Source organism: Athene noctua, chromosome 31 (genome assembly GCF_965140245.1).
Source record: "Athene noctua chromosome 31, bAthNoc1.hap1.1, whole genome shotgun sequence".
Taxonomy (NCBI): domain Eukaryota; kingdom Metazoa; phylum Chordata; class Aves; order Strigiformes; family Strigidae; genus Athene; species Athene noctua.
The window spans coordinates 628,594-652,826 of record NC_134067.1 but is presented as its reverse complement, the minus strand read 5'-3'; the positions used below and the strand labels follow the sequence as shown (position 1 = coordinate 652,826).

At 65.9% G+C, this 24,233-nt stretch overlaps 3 protein-coding genes across 3 annotated transcripts in view; 2 read left to right on the top strand and 1 right to left on the bottom strand.

The window, feature by feature from the left end:
- LOC141972075 (calmodulin-regulated spectrin-associated protein 3-like) overlaps positions 1-5,756 on the top strand; it is a 17,490-nt gene extending 11,734 nt beyond the window's left edge. Inside the window, exon 7 of the mRNA XM_074929839.1 lies at positions 5,336-5,756. Coding sequence (XP_074785940.1) covers positions 5,336-5,756 — 421 coding nt within the window. The remainder of the gene's footprint in view (positions 1-5,335) is intronic.
- NDUFB7 (NADH:ubiquinone oxidoreductase subunit B7) lies at positions 5,756-8,268 on the top strand. The gene is made up of 3 exons (XM_074930046.1): positions 5,756-5,933; positions 7,036-7,204; positions 8,100-8,268. Exons 1-3 carry the CDS (start codon positions 5,822-5,824, stop codon positions 8,197-8,199), a joined length of 381 nt encoding a protein of 126 aa, XP_074786147.1. The 5' UTR covers positions 5,756-5,821; the 3' UTR covers positions 8,200-8,268.
- A 1,181-nt stretch (positions 8,269-9,449) lies between these two features.
- LOC141972193 (very-long-chain enoyl-CoA reductase-like) lies at positions 9,450-22,317 on the bottom strand. Its single transcript, XM_074930041.1, is given in 17 exon segments — positions 9,450-9,625; positions 9,628-9,663; positions 9,666-9,710; positions 10,562-10,607; positions 11,348-11,436; positions 13,293-13,350; positions 14,033-14,076; positions 15,093-15,143; positions 15,146-15,164; positions 15,443-15,477; positions 15,480-15,547; positions 16,338-16,453; positions 18,115-18,218; positions 18,313-18,357; positions 19,181-19,232; positions 19,360-19,410; positions 22,137-22,317. Coding segments are annotated over 17 exon segments (915 nt in total). The 5' UTR covers positions 22,152-22,317; the 3' UTR covers positions 9,450-9,584.
- Positions 22,318-24,233: the final 1,916 nt, after the last annotated feature.

The window sequence follows — 24,233 nt, the reverse complement described above, 5'->3', positions numbered from 1 at the left end:
CAGGGTCTGCCGCAGGGCGGCCAAATCCTGCTGGAGCTGCTGCTGCTGCACCTGCACCTCGGCCAGGGCCCGATCCAGGCTCCCTGCGGGGGGGCCGGGGGTGCTCAGCCCCCCCCGCGGGGCTCGGACCCCCAAAAGGGGGTTTGACCCCCCCAGAAAAGGAGTTCAGCCCCCCCCAAATGGGGCTGCACCCCTCAGAAATAGGGCAGATTCCTGAAAATGGGGCTCAGCTCTGACACCCCCCCCCCCCCCCCCAAAACGGGGCTTGGATCCTTCAGTAGGGCTCAGCTCCCCCCCCCCCCCCAAAAAAAAAAACGGGGAACAGGCCCCCCCAAAATAGAGCACGGACCGTCAGAAATGGGGCTCAACTTCCACCCAAAATGGGGCTCAACCCCCCAAAATGGGGTTAAACCCCCCCAAAATGGGGTGAGACCCCCCCATAATAAGGCTCGATGCCCCCCCAAATGGAGCTGACCCCCCCAAAATGGGGTTCAGCCCCCCAAAACGGAGCTCAGACCCCCCCAAGGGGGGACTCAGACTCCAGAGTCGGGATTCAACCCCCCCAAAATGTGGCTCAGACCCCCCCCAAAATGGGGCTCAACCCGCCAAAATGGGGCTAAATGGGGCTAACCCCCCCAAAGTAGGGTGAGACCCCCCCCAAAAATAAGGCTCCGATGCCCCCCCGAATGGAGCTGACCCCCCAAAATGGGGTTCAACCCCCCGAAATGGAGCTGACCCCCAAAAAGGGGGGCTGAGACCCCATGAATCGGGACTCAACCCCCCAAAATGGAGTTCAGCCCCCCCAAATGGGGCTCAGACCCCCCCAAAATGGGGCTTAACCCCCCCAAAATGGGGCTTAACCCCCCCCAAATGGAATTTGCACCCTCCCGATAGGGTTTGAGCCTCCCCCAAACGGAGCCAACCCCCCCAAAAATGAGGCTTAACCCCCCAAAAAAGGGGCTCATCACCCCCCCCCCCCCCAATGGGGCTCAGTTCCATTTGCACGAGGGTCTCGCACGAGGGTTTCACATGGGGGGGGGTCTCACAAGAGCCCCCCCCCCCCCGACTCACGTGTGCCCAGGCCGATGCCGACGGCGCCGGCGGTCGCCAGGACCCCCAAGGTCACGGCCAGGGCCAGCAGCCGCCGCCCGGGGGGGCCCCCCTGTCCGCGGCTTCATGGGGGGGGGCAGCGGGGGGGGGCTGGGGAGGGCACCTGGGGAAGGGGGAGGAGGGTAAATATCCCCAATTGGGGTAAATACCCCCCCCACTGGGAAAAATATCCCCCCCTGGGGTAAATATCCTCTTAGGGTAAAAAAAATAAACCCCCCCTTGGGGAAAATACCCCCCACTAGAGAAAATATCCTCACTATTGGGGTAAATACCCTCTTGGGGTAAAAAAATACACCCCCCCCTGGAAAAATGCCTCTGCAGTAGGGAAAATACCCCCCCCATTGGGGAAAATACCCACTTGGGGTAAAAATAATACACACCCCCCCCCCCCGGGAAAATACCCCCACACCGGGGAAAATATTCCCTTAGGGTAAATAAAATGCCCCCCCTTGGGGTAAATACCCCCTTGGGGTAAATAAAATTCTTCTCCATTGGAAAAACACCCCCCCACTAGGAAAAATACCCCCCATTGGAATAAATACCCCTTTGGGGTAAATAAAATACCCCCCCTCAGGGAAAATACCCCCCTATGGGGCAAATAAATCCTCTCCCCCGTTCAAATGCCCCCCCACCCGGGGTAAATTCCGCTCCCCCCCCCCCATACCTGCATCCCCACCGTGGGGCAGATGCGGGGGGGGCTGGGGGGGCCCCAGAGTCTTGAGGGGGAGGTGGGGGGGGGGCAGGGGGGGCGCCACGTTCTCGTAGTCCTCAGCGTCCTCGGAGGGGGGGCCTGGGGAGGGGGGGACCCCAAACCGGCCCAAATCACCCCAAAATCTGGTCCCACACTGCCCCAAGTTGCCCCCCCAAACCGGCTGCAAACTGCCCCAAGCACCCTAAAACTGTCCCCGAGCTGCCCCAAACTGCCCCAAACTTGACCCAAACTGCCCCAAAATTGTCCCAAAATTGACCCAAACTGCCCCAAAATTGACCCAAAATTGTCCAAAAATTGACCCAAACTGCCCCAAATTAACCCCAAATTGTCCCAAAATTGACCCAAAATTGTCCCAAAATTGACCCAAACTGCCCCAAAATTAACCCCAAATTGTCCCAAAATTGACCCAAACTGCCCCAAAATTGTCCCAAAATTGACCCAAACTGCCCCAAAATTGACCCTAAATTGTCCCAAAATTGACCCAAACTGCTCCAAAATTGACCCCAAATTGTCCCAAAATTGACCCAAACTGCCCCAAACTTGACCCAAAAGGCCCCAAAATTGCCCCAACATTGACCCAATATTGACACAAACTGCCCCAAAATTGACCCAAACTGCCCAAAATCGACCCAAACTGCCCCAAAATTGACCCAAAATTGACCCAAACTGCCCCAAAATTGACCCCAAATTGTCCCAAAATTGACCCAAACTGCCCCAAAATTGACCCAAACGGCCCCAAAATTGACCCAAACTGCCCAAAATCGACCCAAACTGCCCCAAAATTGACCCCAAATTGTCCCAAAATTGACCCAAACTGCCCCAAATTGTCCCAAAATTGACCCAAACTGCCCAAAATCGACCCAAACTGCCCCAAAATTGACCCCAAATTGTCCCAAAATTGACCCAAACTGCCCCAAACTTGACCCAAAATTGCCCCCGACCTGCACTAAGCCTGCTGCAGCCTTTGCACCTCAAATTGCCCGGAATTGCCCCAAATCGATGCCCAAACGGCCCCGAACTTGTCCCCTTAACCCCGCCCCTTCCCCTTAACCCCGCCCCTTCCCCTTAACCCCGCCCCTTCCCCTTAACCCCGCCCCTTCCCCTTAACCCCACCCTTCTCCTTAATTCTGCTTTCCCTTAACCCCTCCCATTCCGTTAACCCCGCCCATTTCCCTTAACCACGCCCCTCTCCTTAACGGCTCCTTCCCCTTAACCCCGCCCCTTCTACCTAACCCCGCCCATTCCATTAACCACGCCCATTTCCCCTTAACCCTGCTCCTTCCCCTTAACCCCACCCGTTCCATTAACCACGCCCATTTCCCTCAAACCCACCCCTTCCCCTTAGCCCCACCCACTCAACCAACACCGCCCCTTCCCCTTAACCCCGCCCATCTTCCCTTAACCCCTCCCCTTAGCCCCGCCCATTTGATTAACCCTGGCCATTTATTTTAACCCCGCCCCCTCCCTTTAATCCCACCCTGTTTCTCTTATCCCCGCCCCCTTCCCCTTAGCCACGCCCCTTCCCTGTAACCCCACCCCTTCCCCTTAACTCCGCCCCCTCCTCTAGCCCCGCCCCCTGGTACCTCGGGGCTTCATGGCGGGGGGGGGGGGGGGGGGCCTGGAAGAGAGCGAGAGGGGGATGGGGGGGACACGGGGGGGACACGGGGGGGACACGGGGGGGGGGGGGGGGGAAGGGCCCCGTGTCCCCAGCAGGACAATGTCCCCAAGTGCCACCCCCCGCCCCAGCCCCGTGTCCCCCAGCGCCCCGGAGCCACCGTGTCCCCCCCCTTTCTCCCCCCGCCCCCCCCCAGCCCTGTCCCCACGTGTCACCCCCCCCCCCCTTGTCCCTGTCCCCAACCTCGGGGTCCCCCCTCATGTCCCTGTCCCCGCCCCCACCTCAGTGTCCCCATCCCGCGGTTTTTGTGTGTCCCCGTCCCCCCCCCCCCCCACGGTGACACCCCCCCCCGCAGTGTCCCCATGTCCCCGTCCCCACCTCAGCCACGTCCCGGGGTCCCCCTGCCAGGTCCTGCCACCGTGTCCCTGTCACCGCGGCCACCACGTCCCCGTCACGGGCCACCACCGTCCCCACCCCCATCCCCAGGGTCCCCAGGGGGGAACCGAAAGTGTCCCCGGTGCCGGGGGCGGTGACACACCTGTCCCCAACTTCCCTGAGGTCCCCAACGGTCTCTCCGGATGTCCCCGATTGTCCCCAAACGTCACACTGGTGGCCAATGGTCTCCCCAGTGTCCCCCAAATGTCACTGGCACCCTCAGGGGTCCTTGATGGTCCCCAAATGGGGATCCCACAGTGTCCCCAAATGTCCCCAAAGATCCCTGGAATCTCTAAGGGTCCCCACCTGTCCTTGGTGGTCCCCAAATGTCCCCAAGAGTCACCGACATCCATCCCCAAATGTCCCCAAAGGTCCCCGTCACCCGCAGGAGTCCCTGAGGTCCCCAAATGTCCCCAAGGGTCCCCAACATCCATCCCCAAATGTTCCCAAAGGTCCCCGTCACCCCCAGGAGTCCCTGATGGTCCCCAAATGTCCCCAAAGGTCCCTGTCACCCCCAAGAGTCCCTGATGGTCCCCAAATGTCCCCAACATCCATCCCCAAGGGTCCCCAAAGGTCCCCATCACCCCCAGGAGTCCCTGAGGTCCCCAAATGTCCCCAAAGGTCCTCAACACTCCCAACACCCCCCACTGTCCCCCGGGGCCCCCCCACTGTCCCCAAACGTCCCTGACACCCCAGATGTCCTCAAAAGTCCCCAAGGGTCCCCAACCTCTCCAGCCGTCCCCTGCGTCCCTGGTGGTCTCGTGTCCCCAAATGTCCTCAAAAGGACCCTGAGACACCCCCCCCCCAATGTCGCCGACACCCACCGTGTCCCCAAGGGTCCCCAAATGTCCCCGGCCCCGCCCCGGGCACCCATGGGTGACGGCAGGAAGAGGGGACACGCTCGGGCGCTGGCAGCAGCTGGGCTGCACCGGGGGCAGGGGGGGGCACCCCAAAATCCCCCCTGACACCCCCAAACCCCCCCGTACACCCGCCCCCTGAATTCCTCCCGCCCCCCCAAATGCCCTCAGCACCCCCAAACCCCCCCGACACCCCCCCACAACCCCCCCGCACCCCAAACCCGCCCTGAGCCCCCCCCCCCAATCTCCCCCCCGGGGCCCCCCAAACGCTCTCAGCACCCCCAAACCCCTCCCAATCCCTCCCTGCACCCCATAGCGCCCCCCTGAACCCCCACCCCCCCCCACCGAGCCCCCCAAGTCCTCCTGAACCCCCAACCCCCCACGAGTCCCCCCCCCCGGGCCCCCCCAAACGCCTTCAGCACCCCCAATCCCCTCCTGATGCTCCCCCTACCCCCCCCTGCACCCCCAAACCCCCCCTGAGCCCCCCAAGTCCTCCCGTATCCACCACCCCCCCCGAGTCCCCCCGGACTTCCCCCACCACCCCCAGACCCCCCAAAACCCCCCAACCCCCCCCCAGCACCCCCCCTTGGTCCTCCCGTCCACCAGGGCGGCGTCAGCAGCGGAAGCGCCGCTCTGGCCCCCCCAGCCGCCTCGATGGTATCGGCGGGGCGGGAACTTCCGGTTCCTGGGTCCGTCCCGCTTTGGCGTCCGGGCTGGTTCCATTTCCCGTCCCGTTGGTTCCGGATGTTCCGGTGGTTCCCGTTTCGGTTCCTCGGTGGTTTCGGTTTCCCGGTGGTTCCGGTTCCGGTTCCTGTTCTCCGGTGCTTCCGGTTTCCCTGTGGTGTGCCCGGTGGTCCCGGTCCCGGTGGTCCCGGTGGTCCGGGTGGGTCCGGTTCCTGTTTCCCGGTGGTCCCGGTTGTTCCGGTTCCGATTTGCCGGTGGTCCCGGTTGTTCCGGTTGTTCTGGTGTTGCCGTTGTTCCCGGTTCGGGTTTCCCGGTGGTCCCGGTTTCCCGGTGGTCCCGGTGATTCCGGTTCCGGTTCCCCGGTGTTTCCGGTTCCGGTTTCCCGCCGTTGCCGGGCCCGCGGCGGCGATGGGCGCTCACCTGGCGCGGCGGTACCTGGGGGATGCGGAGACCGAACCGGACCCGCTGCAGCTCCCGACCTTCCCCGCCGAGCTGGGGCTGCCGCAGCGCCGGCCCCGCGGTCAGTCCCGGCACCGGGGGGGGACACCGGGGGGAGGACACGGGACACACGGACTGCGGGGGGGTGACACGGACTGGGGGGGGGCACCGGCCCCGCCCCGCCCCGCCCCGGGGGTGCCCTTGGGGTGTCCCCTCGGTGTGACCCCCCCGCCCCGTGTGTCCCCGGTACCCGCCCCCCCCGCCCCGTGTCACCCCCCCGCTCCCGCGGACCCCCGTGGTGTCCCCCCCGTGTCCCCTCCCATGTCGTTCTGTGACCTCCCCGTGTCCCCTCCCGTGTCCTCCATGTCCCCCCTGTGTCCCCTTGTGTCCCCCTTATGACCCCCCCGTGTCCCTTCCCATGTGCCCCCCCCGTCCCCGTGATGTCCCCGTGTCCTGTCCTGGCCCCACACGTGGCCGCCCACGTCCCCTGTCCCCCGCCTGTCACTGTCACCTCTCGCCCATCCCCGCCGCGTCCCTGGTCCCCCCCATCCCTGATGTGTCCCCCCGTGTCCCCCCCCCCGTGTCCCCCCCCCACATGCCACATGTGTGCCGATGTCCCCGTGGTGGCCACCCCATGTCCCCCACTCCCTGTCCCTGCTGCGCGTCCCCACGTCCCCCCACATGCCCACGTATGTGCCGATGTCCCCGTCCTGGCCACCGTGTCCCCACCCCTGCCACATCCCCCTGTCCCTGCTGCGTGTCCCCATGTCCCCCCCCCCGTGCCACCTATGTGCTGATGTCCCTGTGGTGGCCACCGTGTCCCCAACCCAGGCACGTCCCCCCACGTGCCACATGCATGCCGATGTCCCCATGGTGGCCACGCCGTGTCCTCCGCTCCCTGTCCCTGCTGCGTGTCCCCATCTGTCCCCACGTGCCACGTATGTGCCGATGTCCCCGTCCTGGCCACCGTGTCCCCAGCCCAGCCACGATCCCCCTGTCCCTGCCGTGTGTCCCCACATGCCACATACGTCCTTGTGGTGGCCACCGATGTCCCCGCGTGTCCCCCCCAAGCCACGTCCCCCGCTCCCCGTCCCCACCGCCGTCCCCAGGGCGCCCCGACCCCTCTGTGTCCGTGTCCCCCGCCGTGGCGGGCGCTGACCCGTGTGTCCCCACCCCGGTGACAGTGATGGTGGCCACGGCGGAGGAGCTGGCGCGGGCCCAGGTGCCGCTGGACCAGCGGGATTTCTGCGCCCACCACCTGCTGCGGCTGATGCGGTGCCACCGCGACGCCTTCCCCGCCCCCTGGCAGTGCCACCACCTGCGCCACGCCTGGGACACCTGCCAGCACCACGAGTACCGCGGGGGGGGACACGGGGACGGGGGGCACGGGGATATGGGGGGACACTGCGACAGGGGGACGTGGGGGGCAACGGAGGGACAGGGGACACGGGGATGTGGGGACACACAGGGACAGGGGGACGTGGAGGGGACACGGGGACGTGGGGGGACACAGGGACAGGGGGATGTGGGGGGGACACAGGGATATGGGGGGGATACGGGGGGGACATGGGGGGAACGCAGGGACAGGGGACACGGGGATGTGGGGACACACAGGGACAGGGGGACGTGGAGGGGACATGGGGGGACACGGGGATATGGGGGAGACACGGGGGGGACATGGGGGGACACACAGGGACAGTGGGACATGGGGGGGGACACAGGGACCTGGGGACACACATGGGAACATGGGGAGGGACATGGGGACATGGGGACACAAGGACAGCGGGACATTGGCGGGGAACACAGGGACAGGGGACACAGGGACAGTGGGACATGGGGGGACAAAAGGGGACATGGGGGGACATTGGGGTGCACAGGGAGATGGGGGGATAAAGGGAACCTGGGGGACAGGGGGACACCGGAATACAGAGGGGGACACTGGGACATTGAGGGGGACATGGGGACATCCGGGGGGGACACTGGAATGGGGGGGGGGGGTGGCGGGACGACAGGGGGCCACCAGGGGGATGTGGGGACAGCAGGACACAAGGAGGGGGACGGGGACATTGCGGGGGGGGGGGGGGGGGACACACGTCCGTGGGGGGTGACAGGGGGAGCGGGGAGGGGGTTGGGGCCATCGTGGTGTCCTCTGGGGCCCCTCTTGTCCCCACAGTGTGTCCCCTCCCGCCTGGCGGGTGTCCCCCGGTGTCGGGGGGTGTCCCCAGGGGGGTGACACGCCTGTCCCCAGCTACGTGATGCGCATGAAGGAGTTTGAGCGCGAGCGGCGGCTGCTCCAGCGCCAGAAGCGGCTCCGGCAGCGGGAGGTGGCAGCTGCCACCGGCGAGTGACACGTGGGGACACGCGGGGACACACGGGGACACCCGCCACAAAATAAACCCACGGAGTTTGATGCCACATTGGCTTGTCACCGCCTTTGGGGACATGGGGGACAAGACGGTGGCTGGGACCCTCCCGCCCACCCTGTGTCACGAGCTTGGGGACAAGACAAGTGGGGATTGTCCCCACGGGGTGGCCGGGACCCCAGCACGTGTCGCCTTGGGGTGGGGACAATGACGGGCAACGCGTGGAGGGGGTAAGGGGGTGTGACAGCGTTTATTGTCACCTGCGGGGACAAAGGGGCCACACACGCAATGTCGGGTCACGTGGGGGTGACACGGGTCATTCCCGGCCACCGAGGGTGACACTTTGTCACCCATGGTGGCTTCAGCCACTGCTGGGGTGGCCCGCGGGGTGACAGGACACGAGGGAGGGGACAGGGACAGCGGGGATGGCCCCAGGGGAGGGGGACGGGGGGGGTGGGTCCCTGGAGGGGACGGGGACCCCGCAGGTGACAAGGGACAAGGGCCACGTGCCAGTGTCCTGCTGTGAGCACGACAGGCTCGTGTCCCTGTGTCCCCTGTCCCCGCGGCTCAGGGTGTTGCCGGGGTGTCCCCACGCTGTCCCCAAGGCTCAGTGCAGGACAGGGGGGTGACAAGGACTGGTCAGGGTGTCCCCAGGGTCACAGTAGGAAAGGGACAATGAGGGACACGGGTGTCCCCACAGCATCCCTGTGGTCACAGCAGGAAGGGGACAATGGGGGGTGGCAGGTGTCCCCACAGCGTCCCTGGGGTGTCCCCACAGTGTCCCCGGAGTCACAGCAGGAAGGGGACAATGGGGGGTGGCAGGTGTCCCTGGGGTGTCCTCGCGGTGTCCCCAGGGCGTCCTCAGGGTCACAGCAGGAAGGGGACAATGGGGGCTGTGGGGTGTCCCCGCAGTGTCCCCAGAGTCACAGCAGGAAGAGAACAATGGGGGATGGCGGGTGTCCCCAGGGGTGTCCTCGCGGTGTCCCGGGGTGTCAGGGTGTCCCCGCGGTGTCCCCGCGGTGTCCCCAGAGTCACAGCAGGAAGAGGACAATGGGGGATGGCGGGTGTCCCCAGGGGTGTCCTCGCGGTGTCCCCGGGGTGTCAGGGTGTCCCCGCGGTGTCCCCGCGGTGTCCCCAGAGTCACAGCAGGAAGAGGATGATGAGGGATGGCAGGTGTCCCCAGGGGTGTCCTCGCGGTGTCCCCGGGGTGTCAGGGTGTCCCCGGGTGTCCCAGAGTCACAGCAGGAAGAGGACGATGAGGGATGGCGGGTGTCCCCAGGGTGTCCCTGGGGGTGTCCTCGCGGTGTCCCCGGGGGTTCCCCAGGCTGTCCCCGCGGTGTCCCCGCGGTGTCCCCGCGGTGTCCCCGGGGTCACAGCAGGAAGGGGACGATGGGGGAGCGCAGCGGGGGTAGTCGCGGAACTCCCGCAGGTAGCTGCGGTGTTTGCCCTGGCCCAGATGGCCATCTGCACGAAGCCCACCAGCGAGAAGAGGGCCACTGCGGGGCCACCGTCACCACGGGGGACAGCGGACCCCAGGGGAGATGGGGGGGGGGACAGGGGACGTGGGGACACCAGGGAGGGACATGGGGACCCCAGGGGATGTGGCCGGGGGGGAGGGGGGGCATGGGGACCCCAGGGAGGGATATGGGGACGACAAGGGGACATGAAGGGGGGGACATGGGACATGGGGACACCAGGGAGGGACATGGGGACCACAAGGGACAGGGGACATAAAAGGGGGACATGGGGACCCCAGGGGGGACTGAGGACATGGGGGGAGCCATGGGGACCGCAGGGAGGGATATGGGGACGACAGGGGACATGAAGGGGGGGACATGGGACCCCAGGGGGGGGACAGGGGATATGGGGGCCATGGGGACCCCAGGGGACATAAGGGGGGACATGGGGACCCCAGGAGGGGACATGGGAGGGGGCATGGGGACTCCAGAGGGGCCATGGGGACCCCAGGGTGGAACAGGAAATATGGGGGGGCCATGGGTGCCCCAGGAGGGGCCATGGGGACATGAAGGGGGCCCATGGGGACCCCAGGGGACATGAAGGGGGGACCCCAGGGAGGGATATGGGGACCCCAGATGGGGACAGGGGACATGGGGGGGGGCCATGGGGACCCCGGGGGGGGGATAGAGAGGGGGGTGGGAGGAACATGGGCACGCCATAGGGGGGGACAGAGGCCACGGGGACCCTGGGGGACAGGGCCAGGTCGGGGGTGGGACATGGGGTGCAGGAGGGGCATCAGGGTGCCCCCCCCCCCCCCCATACCCCCCCAAAAGGCACCCTCACCCCCCCCCAGGGTGTATCCCCCCCAGGGTGCCCCCCCCCCGCTCACCGGGCAGACACTGCGTCATGATGGTGAAACCGATCCAGGACCCGACCTGGGGGGGGGGCGGGGGGGGGGCAGCACCTGTTGGGGGGGGGGGCAGCTCCCCCCCAAGGTGCTTCCTCCGCCCCCCAAAAAGTTCCCCCATTGTGGTGACCCCCCAACCCCCCAGCACAACCACTGCCCCCCCCCCAGGGTGGTGGGACCCCTCTCCCCCCAGCACTGACGGCCCCTCCCCATTGCCCCCCCCCAGCAGTGGGACCCCCCCCATTGCCCCCCCCAGCAGTAGGACCCCCCCCATTGCCCCCCCCAGCAGTAGGACCCCCCCATTGCCCCCCCCAGCAGTAGGATCCCCCCAATTGCCCCCCCCAGCAGTAGGACCCCCCCAATTGCCCCCCCCAGCAGTAGGACCCCCCCAATTGCCCCCCCCAGCAGTAGGACCCCCCCAATTGCCCCCCCCAGCAGTGGGACCCCCCCCATTGCCCCCCCCCAGCAGTGGGACCACCCCAATTGCCCCCCCCCAGCAGTGGGACCCCCCCCAATTGCCCCCCCCAGCAGTAGGACCCCCCCCATTGCCCCCCCCAGCAGTGGGACCCCCCCCATTGCCCCCCCCAGCAGTAGGATCCCCCCAATTGCCCCCCCCAGCAGTAGGACCCCCCAATTGCCCCCCCCAGCAGTAGGACCCCCCCCATTGCCCCCCCCAGCAGTGGGACCCCCCCCATTGCCCCCCCCCAGCAGTGGGACCACCCCCATTGCCCCCCCCAGCAGTGGGACCCCCCCCAATTGCCCCCCCACCTCGTAGGTGTAGTTGGGGCAGGAGACGAGCAGGAAGAGCCAAGTGAAGGGGTTGCGGGTGGGGTACGGGATCTTCCGCGTCTTGGAGCCTGGGCCGGCACACGCGTGTCACACACGTGTGTCACACGGGTCACACAGGTCACACACGTGTGTCACACGGGTCACACGCGGGTCACACACGTGTCACACAGGTCACACACAGGTCACACGTGTGTCACAAGGGTCATACACAGAGGTCACACACGTGTGTCACACGGGTCACACAGGTCACACACGTGTGTCACACGGGTCACACGCGGGTCACACACGTGTCACACAGGTCACACACAGGTCACACGTGTGTCACAAGGGTCATACACAGAGGTCACACACGTGTGTCACACGGGTCACACAGGTCACACACGTGTGTCACACGGGTCACACAGAGGTCACACACGTGTCACACAGGTCACACACAGGTCACACACGTGTGTCACATGGGTCACACACAGAGGTCACACACATGTGTCACGGGTCACACACAGAGGTCACACACGTGTGTCACAAGGGTCACACACATGTGTCACAAGGGTCACACACAGAGGTCACACACGTGTGTCACACAGGTCACACACAGAGGTCACACACGTGTGTCACGGGTCACACGCAGGTCACACACGTGTGTCACAAGGGTCACACACAGAGGTCACACACGTGTGTCACACACACAGATTACACATGTCACACATATGGGTCACACACAGGTCACACACACGTGTCACACAGGTCACACGTGGGTCACACACACGGGTCACACACGGGTTACACGTGTTGTGTCACACCTGCGGGTCACACACACACGTCACACGTGTCACACAGATGGGTCACACACACGGGTCACACATGGGTCACGCACAGGTCACACACGTGTGTCACACGGGTCACACACACGGGTTACACGTGTCATGTGTCACACATGCGGGTCACACACACGTCACACGTGTCACACAGATGGGTCACACACACGGGTCACACATGGGTCACGCACAGGTCACACACGTGTGTCACACGGGTCACACACACGGGTTACACACATGGGTCACACACGTGTCACACACACAGGTCACACACAGTGGTCACCCACACTGGTCATACACACGCATGTCACATATTTCACACACACACGGGTCACATACACAGGTGTCACCCCCCCCACGTATCACCCCACACGTCACCCACACACACGTCAGCCCCCACACACGTGTCACCCCGTGTATCAACTCCTACATGCATCACTCCCCCCACGAGCGTGTCACACCCCCCCTACGTGTATCACCCTCCCACGTGTCACCCCCTACACGCGTGTCACAACCCCCACAGGTTGTGTCACGCTCCCACATGTGTCACCCCTACATGTGTCACCCCCCTACACGTGTGTCACACCTCCACGCTCATGTCACACCCCCACACGCGTGTCACTCCCACATGTGTCAACCCCTACACGTCTATCACACCCCCTACATGTGTGTGACACACGTGTAGGGGATGTGACGTGACGGAGTGACACACGTGTCACCCTCCCACATGTGTCACCCCTACACGTGTGTCACACCCCCACAGGTGTGTCACACTCCTACACGTCACCCCCTACACGTGTGTCACACCTCCACGCTCATGTCACACCCCCACACGTGTGTCACTCCCACATGTGTCAACCCTACAACGTCATCACACCCCCTATATGTGTGTGACACACGTGTAGGGGATGTGACGTGAGGGAGTGACACACGTGTCACCCTCCACACGGTCACCCCCACATGTGTGTCACCCTCCCACACATGTGTCACCCCTACACATCACTCTGCCTACATGCGTGTCATCCTCTCACATGTCACCCCCCCACACGTCACCCCCCCACACACGATCCTCGCCCACACGTGTGTCCCCCCCGTGTCCCCCCCCTCACCAGCGGGGCGCAGGTTCCGCAGGGCCACGTGGATGGAGAAGTTGCCGAGTTGGCAGAACTGGGGGGGGGGGGAAACGGGGGGGGCCCTGAGCTGCAGGCGGCACCCAGACCCCCCCCCAGCACCCACCTGCCCCCCCCAGCATCCACTGGGACCACCCCAGGGGCCCCCCCCAGCACCCCAATACCCCCCCAGCACCCACTGGGACCACCCCAGTGCCCCCCCCAGCACCCCAATACCCCCCCAGCACCCACTGGGACACCCCCAGTGCCCCCCCCAGCACCCCAATACCCCCCAGCACCCACTGGGACCACCCCAGTGCCCCCCCCAGCACCCCAATGCCCCCCCCAGCACCCACTGGGACCACCCCAGTGGCCCCCCCAGCACCCCAATGCCCCCCAGCACCACTGGGACCACCCCAGTGCCCCCCAGCACCCCAATACCCCCCCAGCACCCACTGGGACCACCCCAGTGCCCCCCCCAGCACCCCAATGCCCCCCCCAGCACCCACTGGGACCACCCCAGTGCCCCCCCCAGCACCCCAATACCCCCCCAGCCCCCACTGGGACCACCCCAGTGCCCCCCCCAGCACCCCAATGCCCCCCCCAGCACCCACTGGGACCACCCCCAGTGCCCCCCCCCAGCACCCAATACCCCCCCAGCACCCACTGGGACCACCCCAGTGCCCCCCCCAGCACCCCAATGCCCCCCCAGCACCACTGGGGACCCCCCCAGCACCCACCAGGAAGACAGCGAGCGCCAGCTTCACCTGCTCGTCACCGTAAGCTGGGGGACATGGCGGGGGGGGGTGTCAGGGACACCGACCCCCCCTGTCACGGTGTCCCCGTGGGGGGTACAGCGGGTGGTTGGTGTGACAGGGGACAGAAACACCAGGGAGTGTAAAATGGGTGGGTGGTGTGACAAGAGACAGGGACAGGTGACAGTGACGGTGACACCCACCAGGGAGAGTGTGTTGCGGGTGTGACAAGGGACGGGTGACGGGTGACGGTGATGGTGACAGTGAAAGTGACACTGGGAGGGTGTTCAGGGGGGTGGTTGATGTGACAGGGGATGGGACAGGTGACAGTGACACTCACCAGGGAGCGTATAGTGAGTGGTTGGTGGGACAGGGACAGGTGACAGTGATGTGACAGGAGATGTGACAATCACCAGAAGTGTACAGTGGGTGGTTGGTGTAACAAGGGACAGGTGACAGTTATGGTGACAGTGACACTCACCAGGGACGTGTACAGCACATGGCTGGTGTGACAGAAGACAGGTGACAGTGATGGTGACAGCGACGGTGACACTCACCGGAGGGGTGTATAGTGGGGTGGTTGGTGTGAGAGGGGACAAGGACAGGTGACAGTGACACTCACCACAGAGGGTGTACATCAGGTGGTTGGTGTGACAGGGGATGGGGGACAGGGGACGGTGACAGGACACTCACCAGGACAGGTGTACAGTGGTGGTTGGTGTGACAGGGGACAGGGACAGGTGACAGTGATGGTGACAGTGACACTCACCAGGGGGGGTGTACAGGGTGTGGTTGGTGTGACAGGGGATGGGGGACAGGTGACAGTGACGGTGACACTCACCCAGGAAAGGTGTACGGGGGGTGGTTGGTGTGATAGGGGGACAGGGACAGGTGACAGTGACACTCACCGGGGGGGTGTACAGCAGGTGGTTGGTGTGACAGGGGACAGGGACAGGTGACAGTGACGGTGACACTCACCGGGTTGGGGTGTACAGCAGGTGGTTGGTGTGACAGGGGACAGGGACAGGTGACAGTGACACTCAACCGGGGGGGGTGTACAGCGGGGTGGTTGATGTAATAGCCATCCAGGCGGCAAGCCCCAGTAGTAGGTGCAGTTCTGGGGGACACGGGAGGACGTTGGGGACACGTTGGGGACATTGAGGGGACACACACACACACACGCACGCGCGCGTGGTGGCCGGGTGACACCTGGGGACACCCAGCTGCCAGCACCCAGGGGTGGGGCCACAGGACTTCCCGTGGGGTGCTGGGGAGAGGAGGGGGTGGTGGGAGGGACCCGGTGGGGGTGCTGAGGCTGTGGGGAACGGGGGGGGGGGGGGGTGTCCCCGGTGGGGTGGGGGACAGGGAGGGGACAGCGGGTGACACGGGTGTCACCTTGAAGATGTTGCGCAGGGGCATGGTGCCGTGGAGAAGCGGTGGACGAAGAGCGTCTCCAGCAGGCGCTTGACGTAGTGGAAGGAGTGACAACAGCACGCCAGGCTGGGGGGGACACGGGGGGGGACACCGACATTGGGGACATGCCCCCGTCACACACACACACACACACCCCCCCCCCGAGACCCCTGTGCCTGCAGGGGCTGTCACACCCCCACCCCTACCCCCCATGGCCCCCAGTGCTGTCCCTGAGCACCCCCCCCCCCAGGGCTGTGCCCCCCCCCCCAAAGTCCCTGAACCCCCAGAGAGCCTCTGCCTCCCCCCCCACATCACCCCCAAGGCTGCCCCCCCCCAATCCTATGACCCCCCCAATTCAGCTCTCCAGCCCCCCCCAGGGCAGCCCCCAATTCAGCCCCATGACCCCCCCAACATGGCTCCAGTGCCCCCAGAATTGAATCAGCCCCCCCCAAAGCAGCTCCACACTCCCCCCCCCCAGCACAGTCCCCCCATCCTAAAACCCCCAATTCAGCCCCAAGACCCCCCCAAGATGGCCCCCAACCCCCCCAGGGTAGCCCCCCCCCATCCTATGCCCCCAATTCAGCCCCAAGACCCCCCCAAGATGGCCCCCAGCACCCCCAGGGTAGCCCCCCAGCCTTCAAGACCCCCAATTCAGCCCCCCCCCAACCCCCCCCAGGCCCTATAACCCCCAACTCAGCCCCATGCCCCCCCCCCCCCGGGACAGCCCCCCCCCATATCTCACAACCCCCCAAATCAGCCCCCTGGATCCAACTACCCCCAATTCAGCTTCCTGGTGTCTCCCCCCCAGCCCTCTCCCAGCCCCCCCAGGGCCCCCCCTGACCCCCCCCCCAAAAAAAAAAACCACCCCAACACTGACTGGACGACGGGGTGTCGGCTGGCGGTGAAGTCGTAGCGGGGGCCGTAGAGGAAGGGGACACGGAAGTAGAAGAGCAGGTAAATGAGCAGCGGCCCCGCGTACTCCGTCAGGAAGACCTGCGGCCGGATGGACAGACGGACAGATGGACGGACGGACAGACGGACGGATGGACGGACGGACAGACGGACGGATGGATGGCGGGGGCAGGCGGAGGGACACGGTGACACGCAAAAGGGACGCGGAGGCAGGGGTGGGCACGTGGAGAGGGGTGGTGGGAGGGTGGAGGGACGGACACACGGACAGGGAGGGGGCTGGAAGGGGACAGGGAGGGACAGAGGGACACAGGGAGGGACACGCAGACAGAGGGAGGGGAGCTGGGGGGACAGAGGGACACAGGGATGGGGGATTGGGGGACAGAGGGACATGGGGAGGGACAGAGGGACACAGGGAGGGACACACAGACAGAGGGAGAGGAGCTGGAGGGACAGAGGGACACAGGGATGGGGGATTGGGGGACAGAGGGACACAGGGAGGGACAGAGGGACACAGGGAGGGACACACAGACAGAGGGAGGGGAGCTGGAGGGACAGAGGGACAGACAGAGGGACACAGGGATGGGGGATTGGGGGACAGAGGCACATGAGGAGGGACAGAGGGACACAGGGAGGGACACAGACAGAGGGAGCGGAGCGGGAGGGACAGAGGGACACAGGGATGGGGGACTGGGGGACAGAGGGACATGGGGAGGGACAGAGCGACACAGGGAGGGACAGAGGGACACAGGGAGGGGAGCTGGAGGGACAGAGGGACACAGGGATAGGGGATTGGGGGACAGAGGGACATGGGGAGGGACACACAGGCAGAGGGAGGGGAGCTGGAGGGACAGAGGGATATGGGGAGGTGTGGAGGGACAAGGGACACACAGAGGGACACAGGAGTGGACAGACAGACAGATGGACGCATGGACAGACGGACGGATGGGGAGGCACATAGAGGGACATGGTGACACGCGAAGGGGACACGGGGGCAGGGGTGGGCCCATGGAGAGGGGTGGTGGGAGGGTGGAGGGACAGACACACGGACAGGGAGGGGGCTGGAAGGGGACACGGGGACAGACAGAGGGACATGGGGACCCAGCGGGGGATGCAGGGACAGACAGACACAGGGATGGGGGATTGGGGGACAGAGGGACATGGGGAGGGACAGAGGGACACAGGGAGGGACAGGGACACACAGACAGAGGGAGGGGAGCTGAAGGGACAGAGGAAGGGACAGAGGGACAGAGAAGCAGATGGAGGGAGAAACGGACAGACAGACAGAGGGAGGGACACAGGGATGGATGGACGGACAGACAGACATGGGAACAGACAGAGGAGCAGACGGAGGGACAGACAGATGGACACAGGAATGGACAGAGAGACGGATGGAGGGACAGAGGGACAGGGACGGATGGAGGGACAGAGCAGTAGATGGAGGGACGGACAGAGGGATGCAGAGAGGGACAATGGGGTGGACAAAGGGACAGAGAGAGGGACAGACAGACGGACAGAGGAGAGCTGGAGGGGGACAGGGACCGAGGAGCAGACAGAGGGACGGACAGATGGACACAGGAATGGACAGAGAGCTGGAGGAACAGAGGGACAGGGACAGATGGAGGGACAGGGACAGACGGACAGAGGGAGGGACAGCAAAACAGACAGAGAGATGGACAGAGGGACGCAGGGAGGGACAAGGGGACGGACAGAGGGACAGGCAGAGGGACAGACGGACGCCTCACCGTCACCCAGCTGATCTGGGCCCCCAGGTCACGGAAGTAGAAGGTGGCGGTGGTGCCCACGGGGAGGGTCTGCAGCACGTCCTCGTCCTTCAGCGACCTGCCCTCTGCGGGGACACGCGGCGGGGTTGGGGACACTTCGGGGACACCTTGGGGACAGCCACACGCCCCCCCTGTCCCTCCCCGCGCGGTGGCACTCACTGGGGTCCAGGCGCAGGGACTGTCTGGCCGGGTACCACTGGGGATCTGCGGGAGAGAAGGGACAGTGTTGGTGGCACCGAGGGGACACGGCTGCGGCGGGGGACAGCGATGGCACCGCGCTGGGGGCGCTGTCACAATGGGGAGGGGTCCCCAGGGGGCTATGACAGGTGACAAAAGGGGGTCCCCCAAGGCCCGGTGATGGGTCCCTGGTCACAGCGGATGGCCCCGTGGAGTGTCCCCAGTCACGATGGCCCCGTGACGGGTGTCCCCACGGCCCCGTGACAGGTCTCTGGTCACCTTTGGGGGTCCCCAGGGACTCGCGATGGGTCCCTGGTCATTGTGGGGACCACAATGTCCCCATAAAATGTCCCCACGGCCCTGGGGTGGGTCCTTGGCCACCACGAGGGTCCCCAGCCCCCCGTGACGGGGGTCCCTATGGCCCCACAAAAGGTCATGACAAGGGTCCCCAAGGTCCCATGGTGACAACGACGGCCCCGTGACAGGTCCTCGGCCACGGTTAATGTCCCCACCACCCTGGGACGGGGATCCCCACAGCCCCAGGATGGGTCCCCCAGGCAAAATGAGGGTCCCCAGCCCCCCGTGACGGGGGTCCCTACGGCCCCACAAAAGGTCCTTGGTCACGATGAGGGTCCCCAAGGTCCCATGATGGGTCCCAACAGGGACCACGATGGCCCCGTGACAGGTCCTCGGTCACTATGAAGGTCCCCACCACCCTGGGACGGGGGATGCCCACAGCCCCAGGATGGGTCCCCCAGGCAAAATGAGGGTCCCCAGCACCCCACAGAGGGTCCCCAGGGGTTCCTGGCGAAGGGTCCCCGTCCCTGTCCTTGTCCCCATCCGTACGTACGGGCCTTGGTGAAGAGGCTCTTGATCTCGGCCACGGTGGCGTGAGGCTCCACCTGCGGGCAACCAAGAGGCCGTTGGGGCACCCGTGCCTCAGTTTCCCCTTCCTCCACCCCACCAACGCCACCCGGGGGGGGGACAGGGGACAATAGGGAGGGGCCACGTCCCCTCCCCTGCAGGTACCTTATCGAGGAAGCAGAGTTTCTCCCGCGTCCGGGCGTCCAGGATCTCCACCTCGAAGAAGAGGACGGCTTTCTTCGTCTTCTTGGCGGGGGGAGCCTGGCGCCACAGCCCCAGGACGGGGGACGGGGACACCTGACCCCCCTCCCGGGGCAACCCCGCTGCCTCCATGTCACCGGCTCGTGGGGACACCGCGGCGGGGAGGCCGCCGCGCCCAGCCGAAACCCGATCGGTCCGCGGGGAGCTGCTAAATATAAACCTCCCCCCCCCCTCCCTGCCACCTCCCACCCTGGGGTGGCTCTTGGCCCTGGTGGCCCTGGAGGTGGCCCTAAAGGTGGCCCTGGAGGTGGCCCCAGGGGGGACAGGGTCACTCGGTGCTCGGGGAGGGACAGGGACGGGTGGACAGAGGAGACGGAGGGGACAGGAGCGCGGCGCGGGCGGGAGGTAAGGCTGGACACCCCCCCCCCAGCACCCCCAGGTCCCCAAGGTGCTTGGTGGCGTGAGGGTGGGGACAGGCCTGGCCAAATTGTGGCTGGATGTCACCCCCGGGTCACCCTGGGGAGGCGGGGGGGGGGACACAGGTCTATGTCACTTTGTGACAAGGCGACAAGGGTCTGTCACCCCTGGCTACCCCAGTGGGGGACGGGGATGTGTCACCCCTGGGACACCCCAATGGGGACAGGAGTCTGTCACCCCTGAGACACCCCAATGGGGACAGAGGTCTGTCACACAGTGACACCCCAATGGGGACAGAGGTCTGTCACACAGTGACACCCCAATGGGGACAGGGGTCTGTCACCCCTGGGACACCCCAATGGGGACAGGGGTCTGTCACACAGTGACACCCCAATGGGGACAGGGGTCTGTCACCCCTGGGACACCCCAATGGGGACAGGGGTCTGTCACACAGTGACACCCCAATGGGGACAGGGGTCTGTCACCCCTGGGACACCCCAACGAGGGTCTGTCCCCCCTGGGACACCCCAATGGGGACAGGGGTCTGTCACACAGTGACACCCCAATGGGGACAGGGGTCTGTCACCCCTGGGACACCCCAACGAGGGTCTGTCCCCCCTGGGACACCCCAATGGGGACAGGGGTCTGTCACACAGTGACACCCCAATGGGGACAGGGGTCTGTCACCCCTGGGACACCCCAACGAGGGTCTGTCCCCCCTGGGACACCCCAATGGGGACAGGGGTCTGTCACACAGTGACACCCCAATGGGGACAGGGGTCTGTCACCCCTGGGACACCCCAACGAGGGTCTGTCCCCCCTGGGACACCCCAATGGGGACAGGGGTCTGTCACACAGTGACACCCCAATGGGGACAGGGGTCTGCCACCCCTGGGACACCCCAACGAGGGTCTGTCACCCTCGCTCACCCCAGCAGGGGACAGGGATGTGTCACCCCTGTGACACCCCGTCACAGACAAGGGTCTGTCACCCTGTGGGGGGCCGGTGGTGTGACACCCCCAGGAGCAACCCTGGACATGCCAAACGAGGCGTGAGGGTGCCGCGAGCGTGGTGACGGTGACAGAGACGGGGCTGGCGGAGGGTTCGGGGACGGGGGGGGGGGGGGGGGGGGGGGGCAGGTTTATTTTGGCTCTTCCTCCCAGCCGGGTGGCGGCGTGTCCCCCCCCAGCGGTGTCACCGTCACCGCCGAGCTATGACAAGAATCCGCCCGCGGCCGCGGCCCCTCCTGCTGCCACCGCCGGTGGGACGGGGCCACCCGGGGGTGTCACCGCTTCCACCCCTCCCACTCGTGGGGACCTTGGGGGGGGTCACAGCCGCCCCCCGGGGTGGTGACACTATTAAGGGGGGGCGGGGGGGTACACACCGTGTTGGGGCTCCGTTTCTCGCCCCCGCCGGCGGGGCGCGGCGGCCTGACGGGCTGGGCAGGCCGGGGCTGGCAGCGCCGCGGGCAGGACCCGCCCTCCCAGCCCCCGCGCTGCCGTTCCCCTGCCCGGGGCGGTGGAACGGGGAGGGGGAGGGAATCCTCCCGGTGCAGGCAGCGAGGTTCTTCCCGCCGGGGGCAGCGGGAATCACCCCCAAGCACCGTCCATGAGGGGACACCGAGCCCCCCCCCCCCCCCCGCTACCCCCGAGGTGACACCTCGCCTGTCCCTCCTGGGGGGGGGGGGGGAGCGTGGGCGGCCGCCGCGCCCGACACCGTCCCGGCTGCCGTCACCGTCCCGGCTGCCGTCACCCCCCCGTCACGGCTGTTGCGACAGGCGGGGTGTGGGGCCAAACGGGGCGAGGCACGGCCACGACAGGCCCGGGCAAGGCTCGGCGGGACGGGCCCGGGGCAGCGGTTGAGCCCTGATGAACCGTCCCGGGCCCCGCTGAACCGTCCCGGGTCCCCTCGAACCGTCCCGGGCCCCACCGGAGGCCTGAGGCCCCGGTGAAGGGCCCGGGCCCGGCTCCGGGCGCAGGCCCCGCCTTCGCACCCACCACTGCGCATGCGCAACCCGAGAGCTGCGCGCCTACGCATGCGCAGTCTGCGCATCCCCGGAATCCCGCCCTGCTGCGCATGCGCATAGCGACGGCCCCCCCCCCCGCGCGGTGGGAACGGCGGCGCCAAGCCGCGGCGCATGCGCAGTGTCGCGGCCCGGTGCCCCTTTCCCCCCCCCGCGCATGCGCGAAAAGGGTCGCGGCGGCCCCGAGCGAGAAACGCGGCGTCCGAGGGGCCCGGGCGTGGAGGGGGAGGCGGGGCTGGGAGCGGGGCCGGGGCTGGGCCCAGGCCCGGGCCCGGGGCGGGCGGCGCCGCCGCCGCCTCACCTCGTAGTGCTTCATGGCCGCCGCTGCTCCGCCGCTGCCGCCGGGTGCCCGCTCCCCCTCCACGTGATCCGTCCGGTTCACCTGGCGGGCGGGGCCCGCGCCGCCCGCCAATCGCCGCTGACCGGCTGGTGGCAAACAGCCAATCAGAACCCGGGGGTCCGGCAGCCCCGCCTCTGCCCTCTCCCCACTTCCTGCCCCGCCAGTTTCCAGGGCAACGGGAACGCCTGACAGCGCGGCGGCCAATGGGAAGTGGAGGCGGGACGCGGAGTGACGGCGGAGGGAGCCAATGGGCTTGCGGCGTGGCGGTTGGGCTGCGGGACTGGTTCCGCGTGAGGCTTGGGGAGCGGGGCGGGGCTTATGGGTGGGCGTGGTCTCGGGGAGGTGGGAGGGGCCTGGGGTGAAGGGGAGGGGCTTGGGGGACACGCCTGGGGACATGGGGGGACCCTATGGGGGGCACGTCAGGGCATGGGGACACTTTGGGGTGCAGGGGACACGGGGACGGGGGGGGCACAGGGACCCCGTGTCCCCCCCGTGTCCCCCCCGTGTCCCTGTGACCAGGTATCTCCTTGTCCCCATGACCCCCGTGGCCCTGCATCCCCTCGGCCACCTGTCCCCCATATTCCCTTGTGGGTCGCTCTCTCTGGGTGACAGTGGCCCTGGGTGACAACAGGTTGTCACTGCGGATCACTGGCTGTGGGTGACAGGGTTGTCATGGTGGGTGACGGGGGCAGCCACCTCCTGGTGTGTCGGTTATCAGGGGTGACAGGGTGGGCTGTCTCTCAGTGGGACAGTGGTCGTGGGTGACAGGGTTGTCACAGCAAGTGACAGGGATGAGTTGTGACTGAGGGTGACAGTGGCTGTGGTTGTCACTGGAGATGATGGTGTCTTGTGGGTGACAGGGTTGTCATGGTGGATGACAGGACAGGCTGTCCCTCAGGGTGATGGTTGTCACTGTGGGTGACAGTGGCTGTAGGTGACAGGAACAGGTTCTCACTGGAGGTGACAGTTGCTGTGGGTGACAGCGACAGGCTGTCACTGCAGATGGTGGTCACTGTGTGTCAGGGGCAGGTTGTCACTGAGGGTGACAGTGGTTGTGGGTGACAGGGTTGTCGCTGTGGGTGACAGGATCAGGCTGTCTCTCAGAGTGACAGTTGCCATGGGTGACAGGCTGACACTGTGGGTGACGGTTGCTGTGGGTGACGGGGACAGGATGTCACTGTGGCTGATGATTGCAGTGGCTGTCTCAGGGTGACAGTGGCCCTGGGTGACGAGGACAGGTTGTCCCTGTGGGTGACGGTGGCCTGTGTGTGACAGGGTTGTCACAGTGGGTGACAGGGACAGGCGGTCTGTCAGAGTGACAGTGGCTATGGGTGACAAGTTTGTCACGGCAGGTGACAGGGACAAGCTGTCTGTCAGGGTGACAGTGGCTATGGGTGACAAAGTTGTCACGGCGGGTAATAGGGACAGGCTGTCTGTCAGGGTGACAGTGGCTATGGGTGACAAGGTTGTCACGGCAGGTGACAGGCTGTCTGTCAGGGTGACAGTGGCTATGGGTGACAAGTTTGTCACGGCAGGTGACAGGGACAGGCGGTCTGTCAGGGTGACAGTGGTTATGGGTGACAAGTTTGTCACGGCAGGTGACAGGCTGTCTGTCAGGATGACAGTGGCTATGGGTGACAAGTTTGTCACGGCAGGTGACAGGGACAGGCTGTCTGTCAGGGTGACAGTGGCTATGGGTGACAAGTTTGTCACGGCAGGTGACAGGGACAGGCTGTCTGTCAGGGTGACAGTGGCTATGGGTGACAAGTTTGTCACGGCAGGTGACAGGGACAGGCTGTCTGTCAGGGTGACAGTGGCTATGGGTGACAAGTTTGTCACGGCAGGTGACAGGGACAGGCTGTCTGTCAGGGTGACAGTGGCTATGGGTGACAAGTTTGTCACGGCAGGTGACAGGGACAGGCGGTCTGTCAGGGTAACAGTGGCTATGGGTGACAAGTTTGTCACGGCAGGTGACAGGGACAGGTGGTCTGTCAGGGTAACAGTGGCTATGGGTGACAAGTTTGTCACGGCAGGTGACAGGGACAGGCTGTCTGTCAG

Bases quoted from the DNA above. Each gene is read 5' to 3' on its own strand.
- NDUFB7 (XM_074930046.1), top strand. From the start codon at position 5,822: ATGGGCGCTCACCTGGCGCGGCGGTACCTGGGGGATGCGGAGACCGAA. The intron at 5,934-7,035 runs GTCAGTCCCGGC...CCCCGGTGACAG, and splicing joins GCCGCAGCGCCGGCCCCGCG to TGATGGTGGCCACGGCGGAG. The intron at 7,205-8,099 runs GTACCGCGGGGG...GCCTGTCCCCAG, and splicing joins GACACCTGCCAGCACCACGA to CTACGTGATGCGCATGAAGG.